Raw genomic sequence first — 20,022 nt, 5'->3', positions numbered from 1 at the left:
ATTACAGAACATATATTCTACGTAATGTGTGTCCTCTAAAGTCCTTTTTAACACTGGCTGAACTGATCTTTATGTATGGCTCTGCTTTGGATAGCCGCTGGAGTATGTGCACTTGCATCTGTTGACAGCAAACATGGCCGCTGTGGTTAATAATATTGTTGTTTTTGTGCCAGGACATGAACAAACAAACAAATACGCGCTGCTTTGTTGAATATTTGGTCCAACGTTACCTGTTTACGCTATTTACTGCGGCTGAATGAACGCCCCGCGCCTGTAGGGGGCAGCAGGGAGCAAGTGTCATAGAAACAAGGCGAGTGAAGTCACGAAGAACACCGTAGAAGGATGCAGTGTTTGTTAACGGAGCCGGCGAAATAAGTCATTTATCAACCGTTGAAATGAAGCTGGTGAGTTAACACGCTGTTGGCACAGTTAAAGTCGCCAACACAACCTCAGCTGGCTATAATAATGGGTCACGAAGCCGTCAGGGTGTCTTTCCTCTATCCTGTTAGCTTAGCAGCTATTAGCCCTGTGTGGTCCTCTATTAGCAGTCAGTAACGTTATCTAGCCAGCTAACAGCTAGGCTAACAGCTAGGCTAACAGCCAAGCTATGAAAGCTAATATGAAAATACTCACAGTTGGAGCGTTTTGTTCTTAAAATGAGCCAAACTTTACAGCTGTTTGTGTTTGTTTTTTTGCACAGATTATAGACTCTCTGCCCGCACTAAATGTGTGTTTTTAATTGTATTATTTCATGACTTTATAGCTACAGTTATTCAAAGTAACTGTCAACAGAGGCGAGGTGTTGTACAGAGCAGTAATAGGCTACAGAAATAATACTACTCTGAAACAGAACACAGATCTCACAGGAGTTTTTAAAACCAGGTAAGTTAAGGGACACTTGCACAGAAGGTGAGTCACCTACATCAGTAAACTAGACACACCAGACAGGAGAGCATCAGACTGTGGCTGTATGTTTTTATTCTGCTCTGTATCTGTCATGTATTGTGTTGCTGACACAGCCATGTTTGTTACTAATCACTTTCTTTTCTTCTCTCAGTATTGTCTGTCTGGCCATCCCACATTGCCTTGCAATGTGCTCAAATTCAAATCCACCACCATCATGTTGGACTGTGGGCTGGACACCACCTCTGTCCTCAACTTCCTGCCCCTTCCTCTTGTCCACAGGTGAGTCAGTGACATCAAGTGGTGCCTTCATTTATTCATTAATAGACAGACAACTTGTTTTTAGTCATGATGGGTTTTTCTTTTTTTGTTCTTTTCAGCCCACGACTGTCCAAACTACCTGGCTGGGTCTCGAAAGACGGAACGATAAACTTGGAGAAGGTATGAGAAGCTGTTTCTGTTGCTTTTAATTCACTGAGTATTCCGTATCTGAACTAGAGCTCATGTTTGATTGTTGCTTTGTGAGGGTTACCTAGAGTTGTGTCTGTTTCTCGCTCTGTCTGTAAAATGTAAATACATTGATATTTGTCTGTGACGCTACAAAAGGAAATAAGCTATTTCTTTGCATCTTTGCAGGAGCTGAAGGAGTGTGCAGGACGAGCGTTTGTGGACTCACAACCAGAGTTCTGTCTCCCTGAGGTAGCAAACATGGCTGCCATACATGCAGGATATTTAGTTGAAGTCTAGTGTTTCAAATGAATGATTGTGCTGCGGGACATTAAAACCCTAACACATCCTTTTTCTAGTTGTGTGTCAGTCAGTTTCCTTTTGACTGAATGGCTTGATTAACTTGCCAGCCCAGATATTTCATTCTCTTTTCATGTTATTATTTTACAATCCAGTATTTCTAATATAGATTATAATAAATGCTCCTCCCAGTGTAATAATACACATTATTTATATTGACCACAGAGGGAACTGCTGGATCTGTCCACCATCGATGTCATCCTGATCTCCAACTACCACTGTATGATGGCGCTGCCCTACATCACTGAGCACACAGGCTTCACTGGGACAGTGTACGCAACAGAACCAACCCTACAGATCGGCAGGTAAGGAGATACGAGGGATGCAAACTTCATCATATTGTTTTTATATTAATTTAAAGGACACTGTGCATTTTGTTATTTGAAAGTTGAGTTTGAAGAACGAAATGTAACGTCAGGAAAATAAACTCCGGCTGATGTTGTGGTTTCAGTTCTTTCCTGTTGTTATTTCACTTTCACAGACTGTTGATGGAGGAACTGGTGAACTTCATGGAGAGAGTTCCCAAAGCCCAGTCTGCCACCTGCTGGAAAAACAAGGAAATACAAAGGTAAGAAAATTGGTGAGAAAAATTGAAAATGTACAAAAAAAATATAGCTGTGGATAATTGTGTATTTTTGCATTACAATTATATCATGTAAAAATATAAAATGTGACATTTCAAACACAGTCCTAGAAGCTTTTTACCTTTCCACTGTTGATCTTGTCATGTATTTGGTTTTAATTGGCCCCATTTTATTTTATTTTATTTTACCGTCAGTTACTTTTCAACAGATTAACTAATGCAATCAAATTTTTAAAAATCATTATTTTATTACATTAGGATGCTCCCAGGGCCGCTGAAGGATGCAGTAGATGTGTGGACGTGGAAACGATGCTACAGCATGCAGGAGGTCAACTCTGCCCTCAGCAAGGTGCAGCTCGTGGGATATTCACAGAAAGTGGTAAGAACTTTCTTTCCTCCTACACCACACAGGATCAGGGTTATTTGGTATACGTTGTTTTTGTATAGGTAACACTCAGAGCTGAAATAGTTTGAAGCTTCTTTTCATAATGTTGACATTCGAGGGGGTTACTCTGAGCCAGTGCAAGTTATATTCAATAAATAATGACTAACTCTTTTAATTCGATTATTCACTTCATTCGAATTGAGGATTTTGGTCAGGATTAGTTTTTATGTTTGATCTTAAATATCCGTATACATCCTCTTGTATTCTCATCGTAACAACCTTCTTCCTTCTCCCTCCAGGAGTTGTTCGGAGCCGTACAGGTCTCCCCCTTGAGCTCTGGTTACTCTTTGGGAAGCTCCAACTGGATCATCCAGTCTCATCATGAGAAAGTTTCCTATGTGTCGGGTTCCTCCCTCCTCACCACACACCCACAGGTCAGTCCAACAATGGAGGAAGTTACACTAAGGGGGCCGACCGAAACCTGCACGATCCAGAATGTGACACGAGTGTTTCACTTGACTCTCAGTGTTTGTGTGTGAAATGCATTTAAATTAACATCACAGATTCTAACATGGTTTTTCAAACTGAAAGATGATCAAAGCCTCGTCCTGTATGTCAGCTTTTGTTTATATGTTTATAAAAATCCCAAAACACATGAAACATTGCACAAATTCATTCCTTGTGTGACTAATATACAATATACTGTAGAGCGCGTGAAATGTTATTAGAACTACACGTAGACCAGAGTGAGCAGGAAACAAACGTTTGTTTAACAAGAAATAAATTCATACAAACTTGAAAATTTTGAGTCCAAACACGTCAAAGTACATTGACATCTCTTGTATAGCTATATCGCTGTATAGGCCTAGTCACTTCAAACTACTTTAATAAAGTCTAAATTCTGCAAATGTAAAATATTGTCAAAAAGTTTTGAAAATTCATTGGTAAAAACATGTGGGAACTCTGGTACCATGACAAACTTAGAGGAACCTTTTCACAGGGCTGCTGATAATGTAAAGTCTCATCTTCCCTCCTCCCAGCCGATGGACCAAAGCTCCCTGAAGAACAGTGATGTTCTGATTCTGACAGGCCTCACCCAGATGCCCACCGCCAACCCAGACGGCATGCTGGGAGAATTCTGCAGCAACCTCGGTAGGTCCAAACGTACTGGATTATGTTAAATCTAAAGATTTAGGCGGTAATTCTAGTTCTAAGTATTTATTCTCTCTCTGTGTACGTAGCCATGACGATTCGAGCAGGAGGAAATGTGCTGGTGCCGTGCTACTCGTCGGGGGTGATATACGACCTGCTGGAGTGTCTGTACCAGTTCATAGAGAGCGCCAACCTGGGGACCACGCCCTTCTACTTCATCTCACCCGTCGCCAACAGCTCGCTGGAGTTTTCTCAGATCTTTGCTGAGTGGTGAGGAGCTGTTCGGCAAAATGTCCAAACTTTAGAAATCTGTCAGCATACAGAACACGTACAGCACATGTATGAAGTAATACTGAATCACACACAGTGACAGGTGAAGAGAATCATATTGATCATCTCATTACACTGCAGCATCATGCTGGGAAACCTTAAGTTCTGGCATTAGCATTGATCCCATCTGATAGGTTCCAGGGTTAGGGTTAGGGTCCATACCTCGACAGGTCAGAACCAAGTCCAATCCAAGAAGGCCCCAATGTGGATAGGGGGCACAGGCACTTCCCGTGAATCCTTGATCAGACTGGGACCTGGGGAATTTGAAGGCCAGGTTGATACCTTGAGCTCTTCATCACATTCCTCTGGTCTGTAACGATGTTTGGGTGGGTGGAGCCAGTCAAGTTGCATCCACATGAATGCGAGGACCAAAGTTTTCTCAACAGAACATTTTATTGTAACTTGATTCTGATTTTGTCACTTGATTTTGATGTTGGTTTAAAAGCACATAAATGCAGTCGAAACAAATTGTAAATGGTGCTTATTTACTTGATTGGCTGAGGCCGTTGAGAGCTGTGGTTTCCCGTCGTCACGTGCATTCACTTTTTTTTTTGTCTCTCTTTTTTAAGGCTTTGCCACAACAAGCAAACAAAGGTTTATCTTCCAGAGCCTCCGTTCCCTCATGCAGAGGTGAGTTCTGCAGCTGACTCCTCAAAACGGCGCTCTAAGCACTACGATCGTTCCTAGTTCTTACGCCGAGGGCACAACAAAAAAGGGGTAGAACTGTGAAAAAGTTCCTTCGGGCTTTAAACGTTTACAAACTTCTGTCTTACATGTGCTGCGTTGTTGTTTCAGCTGATCCAGACCAACAAGCTGAAGCACTACCCGAGCATCCACGGAGACTTCAGCAGTGAGTTCCGTCAGCCGTGTGTGGTGTTCACCGGTCATCCATCCCTGCGCTTCGGGGACGTGGTTCACTTCATGGAGCTGTGGGGCAAATCCGGCCTCAACACCATCATCTTCACTGGTAACTACAACTCTATCACGAACACTCCCACATCATACACCGAACATGAAGGAAAAGCCTGTAACTATAAATTCTCTGTGACTTTTCTTTCACATCACCAGAGCCGGACTTTTCTTACCTGGATGCTCTGGCTCCGTACCAGCCGCTGGCTATGAAGTGCGTTTACTGTCCCATCGACACTCGGCTCAACTTCCACCAAGTGTCAAAGCTGCTCAAAGAAGTCCAGGTACGGTCTGCACCTGTTTGGGTTGTGGGAGAAATAAGCAGTAAATGGATCGCACAAATATGAACAGGGAGTTTATCATTGTGTAGGGTTCCTTGGTGAGGTTGAGAAGTGCCAAATTGAACGAGATAATGACTGGAAAAATATCCTGATTGTGTGGCTCAGAAATGGCCGCCTCGTGGGTGTTTTCTACACACAGTACTGGAGAATTGTGCAGCAAGCAAATAATGAAGTCCTGTGGGTGAAAGAGAAGGATGGAAACAATTTTACAAGCTAACAGGAAAGGCACAAACAAGATAACAGAACAATATTAGATCAGCATTCAGAGCAGAGCAGGAGGGAATACACAACAGTCCTGGAAGGTAAATTGGACGTTTAATGGTTAGTCTTTCAGTTGACCTTATAATTCTTGCCACATCCACACTAATACTACAATCTCCATACACAGAAGCATTTTAGCACAGTTTTAAAAAATTATATCCGCCCATACCTACAGGCCTGAAAACACTTTAAATGGCCGTTTAAATTCACAGGGCATTCAGGTGTAAACAGGAAGCACATTGTCTACTACAGAGACAGCAATCAGTAAGACCAGATTTCTTTGCTTGGATCGACGACGAATCAAGATTAAAAAGGCCCAGACACACCAAACTGACCTCAGAGAACTCGCGGCAATGAAAGCCGACTGTTTTGCCGCCTGTTGCCTCGTGTCTCAGCCAAGCAGTTGCACATGAACACACCGCAAAGACTATAGCCAGCAGCTAACCATCACGTACATTCTGTGCCTGCGTGAGAGGAAACAACTCTCCGCACCAGCAGACTGCGATCATCTGTATTTATCATTCAAAAAGGGAAACTGGAAGAGACCACTAGTTAGCCAGTTAGCATGTTAACAACACAATCCAGTGTTGAAAGAACGCCGCGCACCAGTGAACCATAACACAAACCATCAGGAAACATTTCTGCTAAAGAGCTCAATGGATAAAGAAAAATAATCTGACCTCATGGAACAAGTTTGTTTCGGTCTCACTTCCTCTGGACTTCAGCTCTTTGTTTACTTTCCTCACTTCTGATTCTCGCCAATTCAACATGCTGAAATTGATTGGAAAAAAAGCAGACAGGAGTCAACGAGGGGCAGCGAAGTGGGACGCACCGCACGAACTAGAGCAACAGATGTTCACTGGTGGGCCAACATTAACCAACGGCCGACTGTTAGCTCGATGTGTCAGGGCCTTAAGGTGGTCAAGGTGGCGGAAAAGAGATTGGGAGTCATTGCAAAACAAATATGGCATCATAACAGAGTGCTACCAGTCATGTTATCCATCACCAGAGGAACATGGTGATGGGACATGAGGAAAAAATTACAGAAGATATGAAGACCTTTGTATAATGTTGTGGTTGACACGTCATAACCGATGTTCGTGTCATCATCTCCACAAGTCTCAGTTTCCAAACAAAACACAACCGCATTTTTCTGTCCCCATGCAAAGTGATTCAGTCCCTTTGTCCTTCAATGACATCGACCAACAACAGTGATGAGAAGTTTAACTCCCTCTGCAGCCGTAATTTAAACCTTTCAGTCCCGTCTGTCTTCAATAAAAACATGCTCAGTCTAGACTTCAGTTAACCTACCTCAGAGGACTGAATGAGCCACCAGGAGCCGATCACTGTCTCCTGTCTGTCCCTCCTGCAGCCCCTCCATGTGGTGTGTCCAGAGCAGTACACCCAGCCTCCACTGACCCAGTCGCACCGCTCTGATCTGATGCTGGAGCTGCAGCCTCCTCCGATGCCTTACAGACGCTGCTCTGTGCTCAACCTGCCCTTCAGACGCCGCTATGAGCGCGTCTACATCCTGCCTGAGGTGAGTCACATCAGAGCAGTAACTCACGAGCTTAAACTCATGTCGGTGTGAGTATATTCTGCTTAAGAGAGACCTAACAGACTCAGCAGACGATGTGGAATAAAATATAAAATCTTTGAAAACAGATGATGAGTGCATATTGTAGATTGTCTTGTGTTGGTAGGAGACGATGACGTGTATAAACCTGTCAGAGTTAAAGATTGTGTGTCTCCTGTCAGATCCCAGGTGGCCAGTTATCAAACCTAAAAGTCGATTCTTCCGTTCACAGCTGGCCAACTCGCTGGTGCCGTCTGAGATCAAACCTGGCATCTCACTGGCCACTGTGTCTGCAGTGCTGCACTCCAAGGACAACAAACACACACTCCAGGTGTGTCACATGACTGTGTTAATAAGGACGTCACTGTTGAACCTGCTGTCTTTTTAAATTAAAGTTTTTCCTCTCCTGTGTTGCCAGTCGGTGCCCAAACCCCCTCCGGTGCCCCCCAGCAAGAAGAGGAAGCGATTAATGGAGGAGCCCCCGGTGGTGCTGGCCCCCAAACCCCTGCTGAGTGGAGCTGTGCCCCTGGAAGCTTTCCTGGTCACACTGCAGAAGGTGAGACATCTGTAGGAACCTTAGTGTTGTTTTTAAAACAGCCAGTGGTGACATTTCTGTGCTTTGCTGCCCTCTCGTCATTGCTCCCTCATTCACGGTGTCTTTAATGTTCCCAAAGGAGGTGACTACAGTCTGATTGGTCTGTAGAGCATTCTCCAGAAATAACTACAACTTTTTTTTTTTTTTTTTTTTTTTAGCAGAAATTACTTTTGCATTTTTGTGTCCATTGCTGAATGACAAGCAGAAGAACATAGTTATCTATGAAACTTGATTGTGTATTCATCATGTAGTCTTCCCGTTGCAGCACGGTATCACAGAGGTCAAAGTGGAGGAGACAGCAGACGGACACATTCTACACCTGCAGGCGGAGGACACACTGATTCAGCTGGAGGAGGACGGGACACACATCGTCTGCGACAACAACGAGCCGCTGCGGACCACACTGCGAGACCTGGTGCTGCGCTTCCTGCAGAAACTCTGACCCGAGTCCTCCTCGCGTCTCCTCACTGTTCCGGTGTTTCTGCTTCACTGGACTGTGATTTGTAAAAAAGAGAGGATGGTGGAGGGGGAGTTGAGGACGAATAGCTGTGAACTGGACTGTCTCCGCCTGTAGATTTACTGTGAAGTCCAGTTATATTTTGTAAAATAGTATTTTGTATTAAAATGTTTTTCAGAGATCCTCTCAGCTATGTTTTTATCACTGCAACTTTTGCTGACAGTTAGCCATTTTAGCGGCAGCGCTAACCTCCCCACATGCAAATGTTCCACTAAAAAAAAGTTCCCCCAACACTATTTTGTGAGAGCGCTGTCACTGCATCCTGGGTTTTGCCCCACCCCAGACGACTGTGACTGGGTCAAGTTTCCTGACCTGGCTCTGGCGCTGAGGCAGGACTGTCTGGCTAAATGAGATCAGTCTGTGATCAACCCATCAGCTGAAGACGTGGCAAGTTTCCAGATGTGATGATTAACCAGGCGTTGGAACAGAACAGGTCGGGGTGCTTCTAACTGTGAACTAAATCTTCGAGATGTGTCTGAATGAAATGTTTCATCCTTTGCTCCCTTATTGAAAGAAAATAGGGTGTATTTTTTGTGCAGAGGACATTTTGACTTGTCGCAGTATAGAGCATAAAACACAGCTGAATTTCATTGAGCTGTTTCAGTTTCAAACTCCTGGTGCTGTGCATGCTGGAGCCATCGTTAAGGTCACCAGTAACACCTGTGCTGGTCACGTCAAAATGTCTGCTGTTTAAAACAAAAAAGCCTACCAGACAGCACATGGATTGAGGTTTTAGGACTGGTTGCTTGGCAACAGTGTAAGTGCAAGTGAAGCTGTTTGAAGATTTAAAGCTCGAATCCTCAGCTACTTTTGACAGTGTGAGTATTCAGAAACTGGTCTGTATTTATATACCTTGGTCAAACCCAGTAAATCAGTGTTCAGTCGTATTATAGGTGAAACTCAGTCAGGTGATGGAGAATTAAAAAGATAACGTAAACTGTCACCATCTGCTTCACTGGACGACTCTGTTCCTCTCTGGTCTGAATACGTTTATGTGGTAGCTTTGCCTTTTTTTTTTAAATTAGCCTCTGTGCCACATTAAACTGAACAAACCGCTCTACGTCTCTGCATGTTGATGGTTATAACAATCAAAAAACAAAACAAAACTCTCGTTTATTTGTGTCACAAAATATTTAATCGGTGCAGGGTTCACATGGAGCTAAAATACATTTCATCATATGCTTACAATGTACAATATCTTACAGTGTACTACATGACTTGTGATAATACAACTGTGTGCAGCAGGAGGAACATTTGGGACAGATAAATGTCAGGCTCAGTGACGAACAAAAACTCCCCGCCTCTTCCCAAAAAAATAAAAATAAAATCAAATACTCTTCCTTCAGTGATGAACTGACACAGACGCAGACACAGACAAACTGCCTCTGGTTGTCCAAATGTGTTGCGTATCACACCTCCTCCTAACTGCAGAGCACAAATGCTCCACCCACAAGCGTTCACTCGCTCGTTTTACTTGGGGAAGACGTGTCTTCAGGAAAAAGAGAAAAAGGTATCATGGTATGTTTGTTGCGTTTCAGCGGGTGTAGACTTTAAAACGGGGACACTTCTGGTTTCTCGCAGGAAGAACAAACAGGGAACGCTGGTGTCGGTTCCATCAGTCATATTGACAGGGCACATGTAGTGTTGCGAGGTCAGTGAGGTGTGGTCCGACGAGATGTAACTGGCCAGATATTCAACTAAAATATATTTCTACTACTATGAACCCACATCAGCTTTATTAATCCCTGACGTATGAACATCAGATCGCCCCCTCTTTGTTCTTCCTTCTAGTAATCTGTACTTACAGGCAGTGTGCATCTGGAAGCTTTCCAGTTTGATGACGTTTCCTGGTGTGGTCAAAAGATCTTAAAGGTGAACTTCAATATTTTTTAACCTGGACCCTATTTTCCGCTCCTTTGTGTCCACGTGACGAATGGGAGCAACATTTTTTTAACTGGTCCAGTATTGAGCCAATATATGTGCACTAAAAGTTTGTTTTTGTCACTGACAGGCTCCAAAACTATTAATGGGGTATGCCCCAGGTGAGCAATTCCACTGGACTGAATAGGTGCCATCTTGGGGTCTGGTATCTAGTCATTATTAAACATCTATGAATTGTGTGCTGTCAATGTACGTCCACTCAAAGTGTTTGTTTTTGCCACTGACAGACTCAGATTATGCTAAGTGTCTGACAATCTTATAGAAAGGATCCCTACAGAGAACAGCCTTTTTGTTTACCAGAAAATCACTGTCGCCAAACCCACTAGACTCCATTTAAACTCCATTTTATGGTGAAATAAAATCTCTATCTCTGTAGGGATCCATTCCTTAATGTTGTCAGACACTTAGAATAACAATCTGAGCCTGTCAGTGACAAAAACAAACACTTAAAGTGGACGCACACTGACAGCTGACAGTGAAGTGCCTGTAGGAATTCTATTTCAGCGCTCAATACTGGACCAATTTCAAAATGTCTTGTTCCTCTTTGTCACTTCGACACAAAAACCTCAATATATAGGATCCAGGATAAGAAATCCTTAAGTTACCCTTTGTGCACCCTGAGGCTTGCTTGGTCTTGTCAGAGTGTGACTTCAGACAAAAGGTGGACAGCAGAGGTAGCAGAGCTTTTAGAGGGCAACATGATCGAGGTGTGCCGACATACTTTGCGTAAACTAATTAAAAGACAGGGAGGGAATCGCAACTTCTCCCTCTGGCAGTGAGTGTCCAACATGGAAGTGAAAGTGACGTTCAAACATTTTATTTATTTTTTTTTACAAATATTTTTAGGGGTAGTAATTAGAATTTGATGAATTTAAATAGAAAAGTATTCAAAACATAGCAACTACGGAACAAGTTTTTCCACCATGTCCTAAGTGACAGGGAAACATTAAAGCTGCTGTAATCAATATTTTTCTAATAATGCATCAAAAGACTGTGTGTGATGATAAAGAGGTCGCTCCTGGTGACAAACCCACCGAGAACGATCACCAGAGTTTACCACGTAGAGGTTTATAGCAGCTTTCAGCTCCTGGTTTTGGTTTTCTTGGCATCAACTTCATGGTTTTGGTTTGTTTTTTTGCTGCGGCAGGCAGCGATAAAAGCTCTCCTAAGGCCAGTATAGCTACCTGCCCAGCACCAAGCAGCTGATCGAGACAGTCTGCAACTACCTGGTGAACACAGTGGAGCATTTAGCACCTCAAGAGCTTTTCTCAGGAGCTGACGGGGATCAAATCAGGGCAGTGAATATCAGAATTCATTCATCACATGGACTCAAATGCGACTCCAAATTAATGTTAAAAGGTGATAACATGTTGTTGTGTTCGCAACTTGTTTCTGATGCCCTGAAAAAGACTGAAAAACATCTTTGCTGAGAAATGTGGGCAGACTGTAAAGACACTGTCCACTATTTTCTTCCTAAATTTAAGTCCTCACCTGTTAGTCACATGATCTTTTCAAATTTAGAGGAGCTCTGTATCACACTCTGAGCTCTTTGTGGGTATGGGACATGGTAAAGCCAAAACGTGTCATTGTCATTGTCCTCTGCACTCTCGCTGTGCCGTCACTTTTGCCCTTGGCTGCCTCGAGGGTTGATATTCACGTGTGATCATCTGAGTGGGGGATTACACCTGATAAATGTGTCCTCTGTCCTGAAGTCTCTCCTCCTCCTCTACTTGGATTCCTTCTCAGCCTCCAGCAGTGCAGAAGTGATGCCTAGCTTCTTTAACTCCTCCACCAGGTCTCCATTCTGGTGCATCTGCAGCAGGATGTCGCAGCCCCCGACAAACTCGCCGTTGAAGTACACCTGAGGGATCGTGGGCCAGTTGGAGAACACCTTGACTCCTGTGGAAGGAAGATGCCGTCAGAAATTGACTAAAAGCAGTCAGGTGTCAGGGTTAGGGAACCGAGGGAGAAAGACTAACCCATGACAGTTTAATGTGAGTACATTTAACTTTAAAACCAGTCACATAATATCCTGCTGTTAACACCCAGCACCAGGAAATGACTGCAAGTACTGTTCGATACAGCACAGTATAGGGGTATTTTTGTGTGGCAATATTTCATTGTAACAGTGCCTTTTTTTTTATCATATAAACTATTAATATTACAAATACAAATTAAACTTTAGATAGCCGACTAGAATAATATAATTAATTGCTGTTTCAGTCCACCAGAAACAGATTCCTGCTGCAAAAACACAGCCAGAAAACTTTATTTTATTAGATAAAACAGATACTGACATAAATCTAGAGTTTAAAAAAGAAAAGGTGATAAATCTCAATATAACTTATCACAATACTCAGCATAGTGCAACACATCCCAATAATATTGTATCATGACTGAAGTATCGTAAAAGTGCTTGTTTTTGTCACTGACAGGCTCAGATCATTATTTTAAGTGTCGGACAGCATTATGAAAGGATCCTTACAGAGATAGAGCTTTGTGTTAAAGAGTAAGATCCTTTTGTTTAACCAGAAACAGCCTAGAAATCGCCTCCGCCAAACGTATCGATTTCGGGGCTGTTTCTGGTTAAACAAAAATGATGTTACTCGTTAACAAAAAGCTCTATCTCTGTAGGGATCCTTTCATTACGGAAGCCTATTGCATTCACTTGACAAATAAAAAAAAAATCTGTTTTATTGAGTAATTTTTTTAGTTTTTCGGAGTAATTTTTTTAGTTTTCTGTTTTTTTTGTGGTAATTTTGTTTCTGTTTTTTACAAGGTAATTTTTTCTGTTTTTCTGAGTATTTTTCAGCAGACGCTTTCATTCCTTTCTTGAGAGCTCGATATAATGGAAGCAAACATGACATTGTTTAGTTTAATCCAGTTTTACTTTGTTTTGGGTTATGTGTCCAACTGATTCTGGAGAAACACTGCAATGTCCAGCAGATCTGAATGGGCTTTTCGTCTGAAATACTCAGAAAAACACAAAAACAGAAAAAATTACTCAGAAAAACAAACAAAATTACCACGAAAAACAGAAAAATAAAAAAATTACTCAATAAAACAGATTTTTTTTTATGTGTCAAGTGAACGCAATATGCTTCTGTATTTCCTAACATTGTCAGACACTTGGAATAACAACCCAAGCCTGTCAGTGGCAAAAACGGTGTTCAATTGCCCCGAGTGGTTATAGCATGCATGATATGATGTTAATTCCACTACAGAAGAGACGTGATGCTCACTAAAATTGTGTGGGGAAAGAGTGGATATATTGATGTTGGTATTAGTCATCAGCCAAGTAGGTTGTTTATATCGACATATCGGATATCAGCAAAAAATCCGATCCAAATCAAATCGCACGTCCCTAAAACCCACAAGAATGACTGTAACTGAACGACTTGTGTTTATAAAGCTCAGCAATACACTGGATATGTACCATGATGTCACCTGTGTGTTAATATATTAAACTTTGATTGAACAAGAGGTTTGAGGATGTCACATAGGACATTGGGAAACACTCATCTACCTTTTTAACCATGTTCTGACACTTTATGGACCGAACAACTAATTGATTAATTAAGGAAATAATAACGGATAATAAAAATAACTGACAGCAGCAGCTCTAATTAAGTAAATTGTCTTCACTAACATCCTAATGTGCTGAAAGAAGTTGTGCCCTGACACACTCTGAACTCCACATGAACCTGATGCTGGGAGACAGTCTGTCCCTTTTGAGCATGTGTGTCATGACTGTGCATTTTTACACTGCTGTGACATCATTAAGACTCAAGTGACGAAGAATACAAAGAACAAACCCAGACATTTCCTTGTTTCTTGGCCTATGTGCTGCCATTGTTTAAAGCAGCAGCGCTTCCAGTTGTGTCTGGATTAGCTGTTTAAGTCAGACATGTTCAAACTGATGGGACAGTGTTGGAGGGCCACACCCTGGGGTGCTGCTGCAGGGACCTGATAAAGAGCAGTTAGAGACGGCTGCTGACACAAGGCTGATATGATTGGATGGTTTAAATGTGCCAGTAACACTAGAGGTGTAAATAACTGGGACAGCTGATGAGGCTGATTGATCAGTGATCTGATCACATTGATTACAAGCAACATGTTGAAGTTAGTGTCACCTCCACTAACAGTGAGGAAGAAGCTCAGCTGACAGTTATGCGACTTGTTGCTGTGATGTCATGACCGGGTTATCTCAGTTAACTGACCTTCTCTGAGCTCCGAGTCCTCCAACACGTTGTACGAGGCGTAGTGGTCCACTCCGTGCATCCGGAGGATCTGCACCACGGCGTTACTGAAGCCACACATGGGCTGAGCCGGAGTCCCCTTCATGAAAACCACCACTTTGTCCTTCTTCACCATCTCACCAAGGTCCTTCTGGAGGTCCGCCGCCGCGCACAGGAACCGGGCCGAGGCCGACCACACGCGTCCGTCGGCCTGTCTGGGCAGGTACACCGCCGCCCCGGACCGCAAACACCGAGCGCTGCTTCTAATTAAACTGTTCATGCTCTTTGGTGACTTCTGTCTTTGAACAAAGCGAGGAAAATGTCGGAGGAACTCAGGAGCCTGTTTCTGAAGGAGCCGGAGTGAAACCAGTCCGTCAACACACAGAACCCTCGCGAGAAGAGGCGGGAGCTGAACGCTGATTGGACAGCTGCGCCCAAACAAAATGTAATCTGACTTCTCATTGGTTCAGCTACGCGTCAGTTACTTTAGTTACACAAGGGAATTATGTCAAAAGTGACGATTCATAAAAAATAATATTAAAAAATAATTTACACCATTATCACAGTCATTATCACAAATCTAATCAGTTATGTTTTCTCTTTAGAAAAAGACATGAAAAAAAAAGTTATTTCCAGGAAGCGAATTTGCTTTTTTTTTCTTTTTTTTTTCTCCAAACTTTATTGAATGAATTCAAAACACAAACGTTGTAAAAACAACATATCTATGTTTTCATTATAAAAGATACTGGAAAATTATTTCATATTTAATTGCACAACAAATAATTACAATTTTAATTGTAAAAGTTGTAGAAAAAATGTATATGAACATAATAATGTAAAAATACATTTAATTGCACAGCAAATTAACATTTTCATTATAAAACATGTAGAAAATATAATTAATAGTATGAAAATAATGTAAAAATAAATGTAATTGCACAACAAATAAATACAATTCTAATTATAAAAGTTGTAGAAAAATGTTTTATACTAAATGAATAATGCAAAAATAACTAATTGCACAGTACATTAACACAATTTTCGTGACAAAAGTTGTAGAAACAATATTTCATGGTATAAAAATACTGTAAAAATAAATTCAATTGCAATAAGGAAATGCTTGCTGAACATATGGAGTAAAACTGTACGGGCCAAAATATCCAGTAGTTTTTGCCCATTTACAATTTATGAGTTTTACATTTTCAGCTGTAGTCAAGCATGTTTTTAAAATCAGTATCTTTAAAAATATAAAGGGGGGAGGGGTGTCTTTCAAGGGACTGCTCTTTAATTATCAAACAAGGGGGGTGGCTGGGGTGTTTGTTTTTTGTATTTCCTGTTTTTTCCCCAACCCTCCCCGGAGGCACAAATATTTTTTTCCTTGAGCTGAAAACTATATTTATCACTATTTTAACTTTTTTTTTTTTAAGATAATTTTTGGGGCATTTTTAGCCTTTAATGAATAGGACAGACAAGTGTGAAAGGGGGAGAGAGAGGGAGTGACATGCAGTAAAGGGCCACAGGCTGGAGTTGAACCCGGGCCGCTGCGGCAACAGCCTTGTACATGGGGCGCCTGCTCTACCACTAAGCCACCAGCGCCCCTAACTATTTTTTTTTCTGATGGAAGCGTTTGTTACACATGATGTGTCCAAGGACTGTTGGGTATTTGGATATCCAGCAATAATTTCTTTTTCTTTTTTTTTTTTTTTTTTTTTTTTACAGTTTCAGGCTGTGAGAAATAGTGTCATTTTTTTTTAAAGACAACATGAAAGGCATGCTGTCTTTAAAAATCTGTGGTAAATAATTTCCTCTCAGGGATCAATAAAGTATTTCTGATTCTGATTCTGTAAAATAAATACAAAATACAAGCATTTAAATTTGTAGTCCCTCCCCTAAGCCAAACCAAAAAAATAAGTCCCTCCCCAGCGCTTAAAAAATTATTTAACATGCCCCCCTTCTTTTTTTTTTTTTTTTTACAACACCCTCCCCCTCACAAGTAACGAACAGTCCCTTAATTGTATTACTGTTGTACAGTAATAGTTTGTTTAATTCCAGTAGGTGGCAGCAATGCAACTCTTTGGATGCGAACCGCCATTAAAAACCAAAGAAGAAGAAAAACAGAACTCTTCAAGAACTTCCGGGGCGACAAAGAGGAAGAAGACGACGACAGTTTGAAAGATGGCGGCGCACACGCAGAAGAATAACAAGCCGGGGAAACCCGGAGGAAAAGAGGCTCAGCCTCTGATTATCGCCAAAACTCCGGCGGAGGAGCAGCGTCTGAGGCTGGAGAGGCTGATGCGGAACCCGGATAAAGCCGCTCCCATCCCGGACCGGCCCAAAGAGTGGAACCCGCGGGCTCCGCCGGAGTTCGTCCGGGACGTGATGGGCTCCAGCGCCGGAGCAGGCAGCGGAGAGTTCCACGTTTACCGACACCTCCGCCGCAGAGAGTACCAGAGACAGGACTTCCTGGACAAGATAGCAGATAAACTGGATGAGGACCAGCAGTACCTGGACAAGGTGGAGAAGAACAAACAGGAGGCGGAGGAACGGACCGCCAAGCGCCGGAAGAAGCGCGAGAAGCTGAAGCAGAAGAAGCTGATGGCGAAGAAGGCGAAGCTGGAGTCCAAGAACAAGGAGGACGAAGAGGACAAGAGCTCGGACAGCAGCGAGGAGGACAAGGAGGAAGAGGAGGAGAGAGAGGCTGAGGATGATGCAGAGGCTCCTAGCTTCATCATGGGGAGGAAATGACGTCCTGTGTGTCTTGCAGGGTGAACGCCAGGACCGGGACTGCTGGGTTTAATGCCTCTTAGTGACACTGTGGATGATCGGACATGAAGACCAGGATCACACAACAACTTCTCATGTGCATCCAGGTTAAAGAGCCCCGTACAAGAGAATCTGCTTCCTGTTTTACTGCCAGAAAAAAATGGATGGATGGATTTCTGAAGGGGCCCTGCGGCCCGAAGTGTCAGGGGGCCCCTGACTTTCACTTACAAAATGTCAAATTAACACTTTTTATTATTCTTATTGTGTCTAATTCACACAGACTGACCAGGAAGAGACTCAAAATGACCACAGAGTGTCATGTTCCTAAGTTTCCTAAGTCCACTTTCACGTCTGTGTCTGTTGATGCCGTTCTGTGAGGCCATGTCAAATTACGCTTGTTATATGCGTTGTTTCTTTTCAAATCACACCTCCATTTTTACAGGAAATGGACAGTTTCTGCTCGTATGATGCATGCAGTCTTTGTCAGTAAAACACTTCATATATACGTTTATCTCCTTGTGCAACAAACACAAGGTGGTTATGTCTGGCAAAAAACATCATGGTTTAGCTCAGCATTCACACAGGAAGTGAACAGCGGCCTCCCAAGTGGAAGTCTGGGGCTTGTCAGATTCATCCACCTCCACTCCCACACACCCTGTAGAGACTTTACAGCTCCTTATATTACGTTGTTAGCAGCAGTGTTTCAAACTGAAGCCACCCGATGGCAAAAGGTGCCTTTTTATGTTCGTGTCTGACGCTGAAATCACTGACGACATGGCAATATTTGACGACTTGGGAATCAGAACGGGCTGCAGAGAGACACGAACTCACAGAAAGATCCATAACATGTGCTGTGTGTGTGTAGGAGCAGAGGTGGGGCCCTTTGTGCGTCATTGCGATTATGCTCTCCATGATCTCTCTGCAGTGTTTTTCATGTGTCAGCTGGCAGGGCAGGTGTGCTGTCGTCTTCAGGGCTTCTCGAGTTTGTCAAAAATTTGTGATAATTATTAAGAACTCTGATTGATTTGAATAGTTTCAATAAAACTGTGAATACACACAGACATCAGGGTGTCGTGCAGTCTGTTCACTAAATCCTCCTTGTTTTGTCATCACTGTTAGAGGTCATGAGGTAATTTTAGAAATGCAGCTGTTTGCATGTCACCCGTCTGTATTCTGATTTGAGTCTTTGCAGCCTTGTGAATCCGCCCCCTGCAGACGACTGTTGCTCGCGGGCACAACGAGGCTGCAGACAGCAACTCAAAGAATGAAAAGGCGTGGCTCCTGGAGGTTCAGGAGATTCACGTGCGATGTTCCTTGGACACATCTCCTGCTTTCCACGGCGGTGACGGCCTCGCTCTGTAGCCGTCACCTTTCTTGAGGCAGGTAGAGAAACACCTGGCAGTCAGATATTGTTTGAGGCAGGTGGAGCTCTTCCTGTCAAACACTGTCAACTGTCACATTTTTCTTTAACAAACACAACATTTAGATTAGATATCTGATGATACTGATGACATGTCGATATTTTGCATCCCTAAATTAAACTCGTTTACTGAAACTTCTTCACATTTCTGCTCTGCTGAAATCAGCTCAGGTTGTGATTTATAAATGACACGCAGCAAAAATACGTTTCTCATGAGTGATTCTTCTCACTGATGGAGGATTTCAGTCATTAAACGTACTGAAGTTTCCTGCCGAGGTCAAATACGACTGAACTGTATTAAAATATAGCTCACTGCAAAAACCTCAGGCTGCATTCCACAGCTTGTTTTATCCAAATTTCATGACATCATATAAGGATTCAAAATGAGAATTTAGACTCTCCACAGATCTTCTTAACTGACTGAAATCCTTTCTCTGTGTGATCTTTAATAAATGTTTGAAAGGTGGGAGCCCATCAGCCGACTGGTTTATTTTCAAGAATTAAATCTCACATTAAAGGGGAACAACACCTAAATGAGGAATTTTAAAGTGTCACTATGTCACTTCCATGATCGAGGAAAATTACAAATATTTGCAATCATGAAAGACATTCTCAAAGCCAGAAACCAGAGAGAGAGAGGGGTCTTTCCAAAACTGGACCCTACCCTCTCCCACAGCGTCTTGGAGTGTCACTCCGTTTGTAAACACACACACACAGGAAGTGAAATATGAGGAAATGTCATTTTATTTTTGTTTCTATCCAGAGTTTTGTTTAATGTCATTAACACCCACAGATTTCTGGGAATCCCTCTTATTTATGCTCTTGCAGGGTGTCTATAGGTCCTTGAAAAGTCTTAAAGTTTTCTTAATATCAGGCCTTAAATCACATGCACATTGTATATGTTTATTTCACAGAACGTCGAGGTTACTACTGTTAAAGTTCTTCTCCTTTTTTATTTGTACTTGGAAGTCAGAAGTGGGAATGACATCACCTCCGAGTTGACAACAGTTTTTGTTTCTAGTTGACAACGGTGGACAAGTTGAAAAAAAACATGGACGCCCGCAAGAAAGCCTTTGTTGCCCTTACACTTTCAGAGTATAGACAGCTTCAAAACCATCATGCACTCCAACTGATGAGCGCCGCAGATGAGGCTGACCTAATGTAAAACAAATACAGTACAGGCCAAAAGTTTGGACACACCTTCTCATTCAATGCGTTTTCTTTATTTTCATGACTATTTACATTGTAGATTCTCACTGAAGGCATCAAAACTATGAATGAACACATGTGGAGTTATGTAC

At 42.4% G+C, this 20,022-nt stretch overlaps 3 protein-coding genes and 1 non-coding gene across 5 annotated transcripts; 3 read left to right on the top strand and 1 right to left on the bottom strand.

The window, feature by feature from the left end:
- The first annotated feature begins 252 nt into the window (after positions 1-252).
- Positions 253-9,302, top strand: ints9 (integrator complex subunit 9). Of its 2 annotated transcripts, none has more exons than XR_007450381.1 (17): positions 253-404; positions 1,058-1,185; positions 1,284-1,344; positions 1,540-1,602; positions 1,876-2,015; positions 2,192-2,278; positions 2,552-2,672; positions 2,978-3,112; positions 3,719-3,830; positions 3,920-4,100; positions 4,730-4,790; positions 4,956-5,127; positions 5,229-5,353; positions 7,044-7,211; positions 7,430-7,578; positions 7,666-7,803; positions 8,108-8,244. XR_007450381.1 is itself a non-coding variant. In XM_049590132.1 (17 exons), the coding sequence occupies exons 1-17, from the start codon at positions 396-398 to the stop codon at positions 8,282-8,284; spliced, it is 1,977 nt and encodes a 658-aa protein (XP_049446089.1). In that variant the 5' UTR covers positions 254-395; the 3' UTR covers positions 8,285-9,302. The 2 variants fall into 2 exon arrangements, 1 of the variants encoding a protein (XP_049446089.1); XM_049590132.1 differs by having other exon boundaries at positions 254-404; positions 7,480-7,578; positions 8,108-9,302.
- Positions 9,303-9,471: 169 nt separating this feature from the next.
- glrx5 (glutaredoxin 5 homolog (S. cerevisiae)) lies at positions 9,472-14,922 on the bottom strand. Its single transcript, XM_049590203.1, has 2 exons — positions 14,521-14,922; positions 9,472-12,199 (listed from the first exon to the last, which is right to left on the bottom strand). The coding sequence occupies exons 1-2, from the start codon at positions 14,816-14,818 to the stop codon at positions 12,027-12,029; spliced, it is 471 nt and encodes a 156-aa protein (XP_049446160.1). The 5' UTR covers positions 14,819-14,922; the 3' UTR covers positions 9,472-12,026.
- A 1,754-nt stretch (positions 14,923-16,676) lies between these two features.
- Positions 16,677-18,856, top strand: prkrip1 (PRKR interacting protein 1). Its single transcript, XM_049590202.1, has one exon. It carries the CDS (start codon positions 16,714-16,716, stop codon positions 17,281-17,283), a length of 570 nt encoding a protein of 189 aa, XP_049446159.1. The 5' UTR covers positions 16,677-16,713; the 3' UTR covers positions 17,284-18,856.
- On the top strand, positions 18,485-18,763 carry LOC125897647 (small Cajal body-specific RNA 13). The gene has a single exon (XR_007450453.1). It is a non-coding gene; the product is annotated as a small Cajal body-specific RNA 13 (non-coding RNA).
- Positions 18,857-20,022: the final 1,166 nt, after the last annotated feature.

The sequence above is a fragment of the Epinephelus fuscoguttatus genome, linkage group LG11, assembly GCF_011397635.1.
Source record: "Epinephelus fuscoguttatus linkage group LG11, E.fuscoguttatus.final_Chr_v1".
NCBI lineage: Eukaryota > Metazoa > Chordata > Actinopteri > Perciformes > Serranidae > Epinephelus > Epinephelus fuscoguttatus.
The sequence above is the reverse complement of the archived record's forward strand: the minus strand, read 5'-3'. Positions and strand labels throughout refer to the sequence as shown.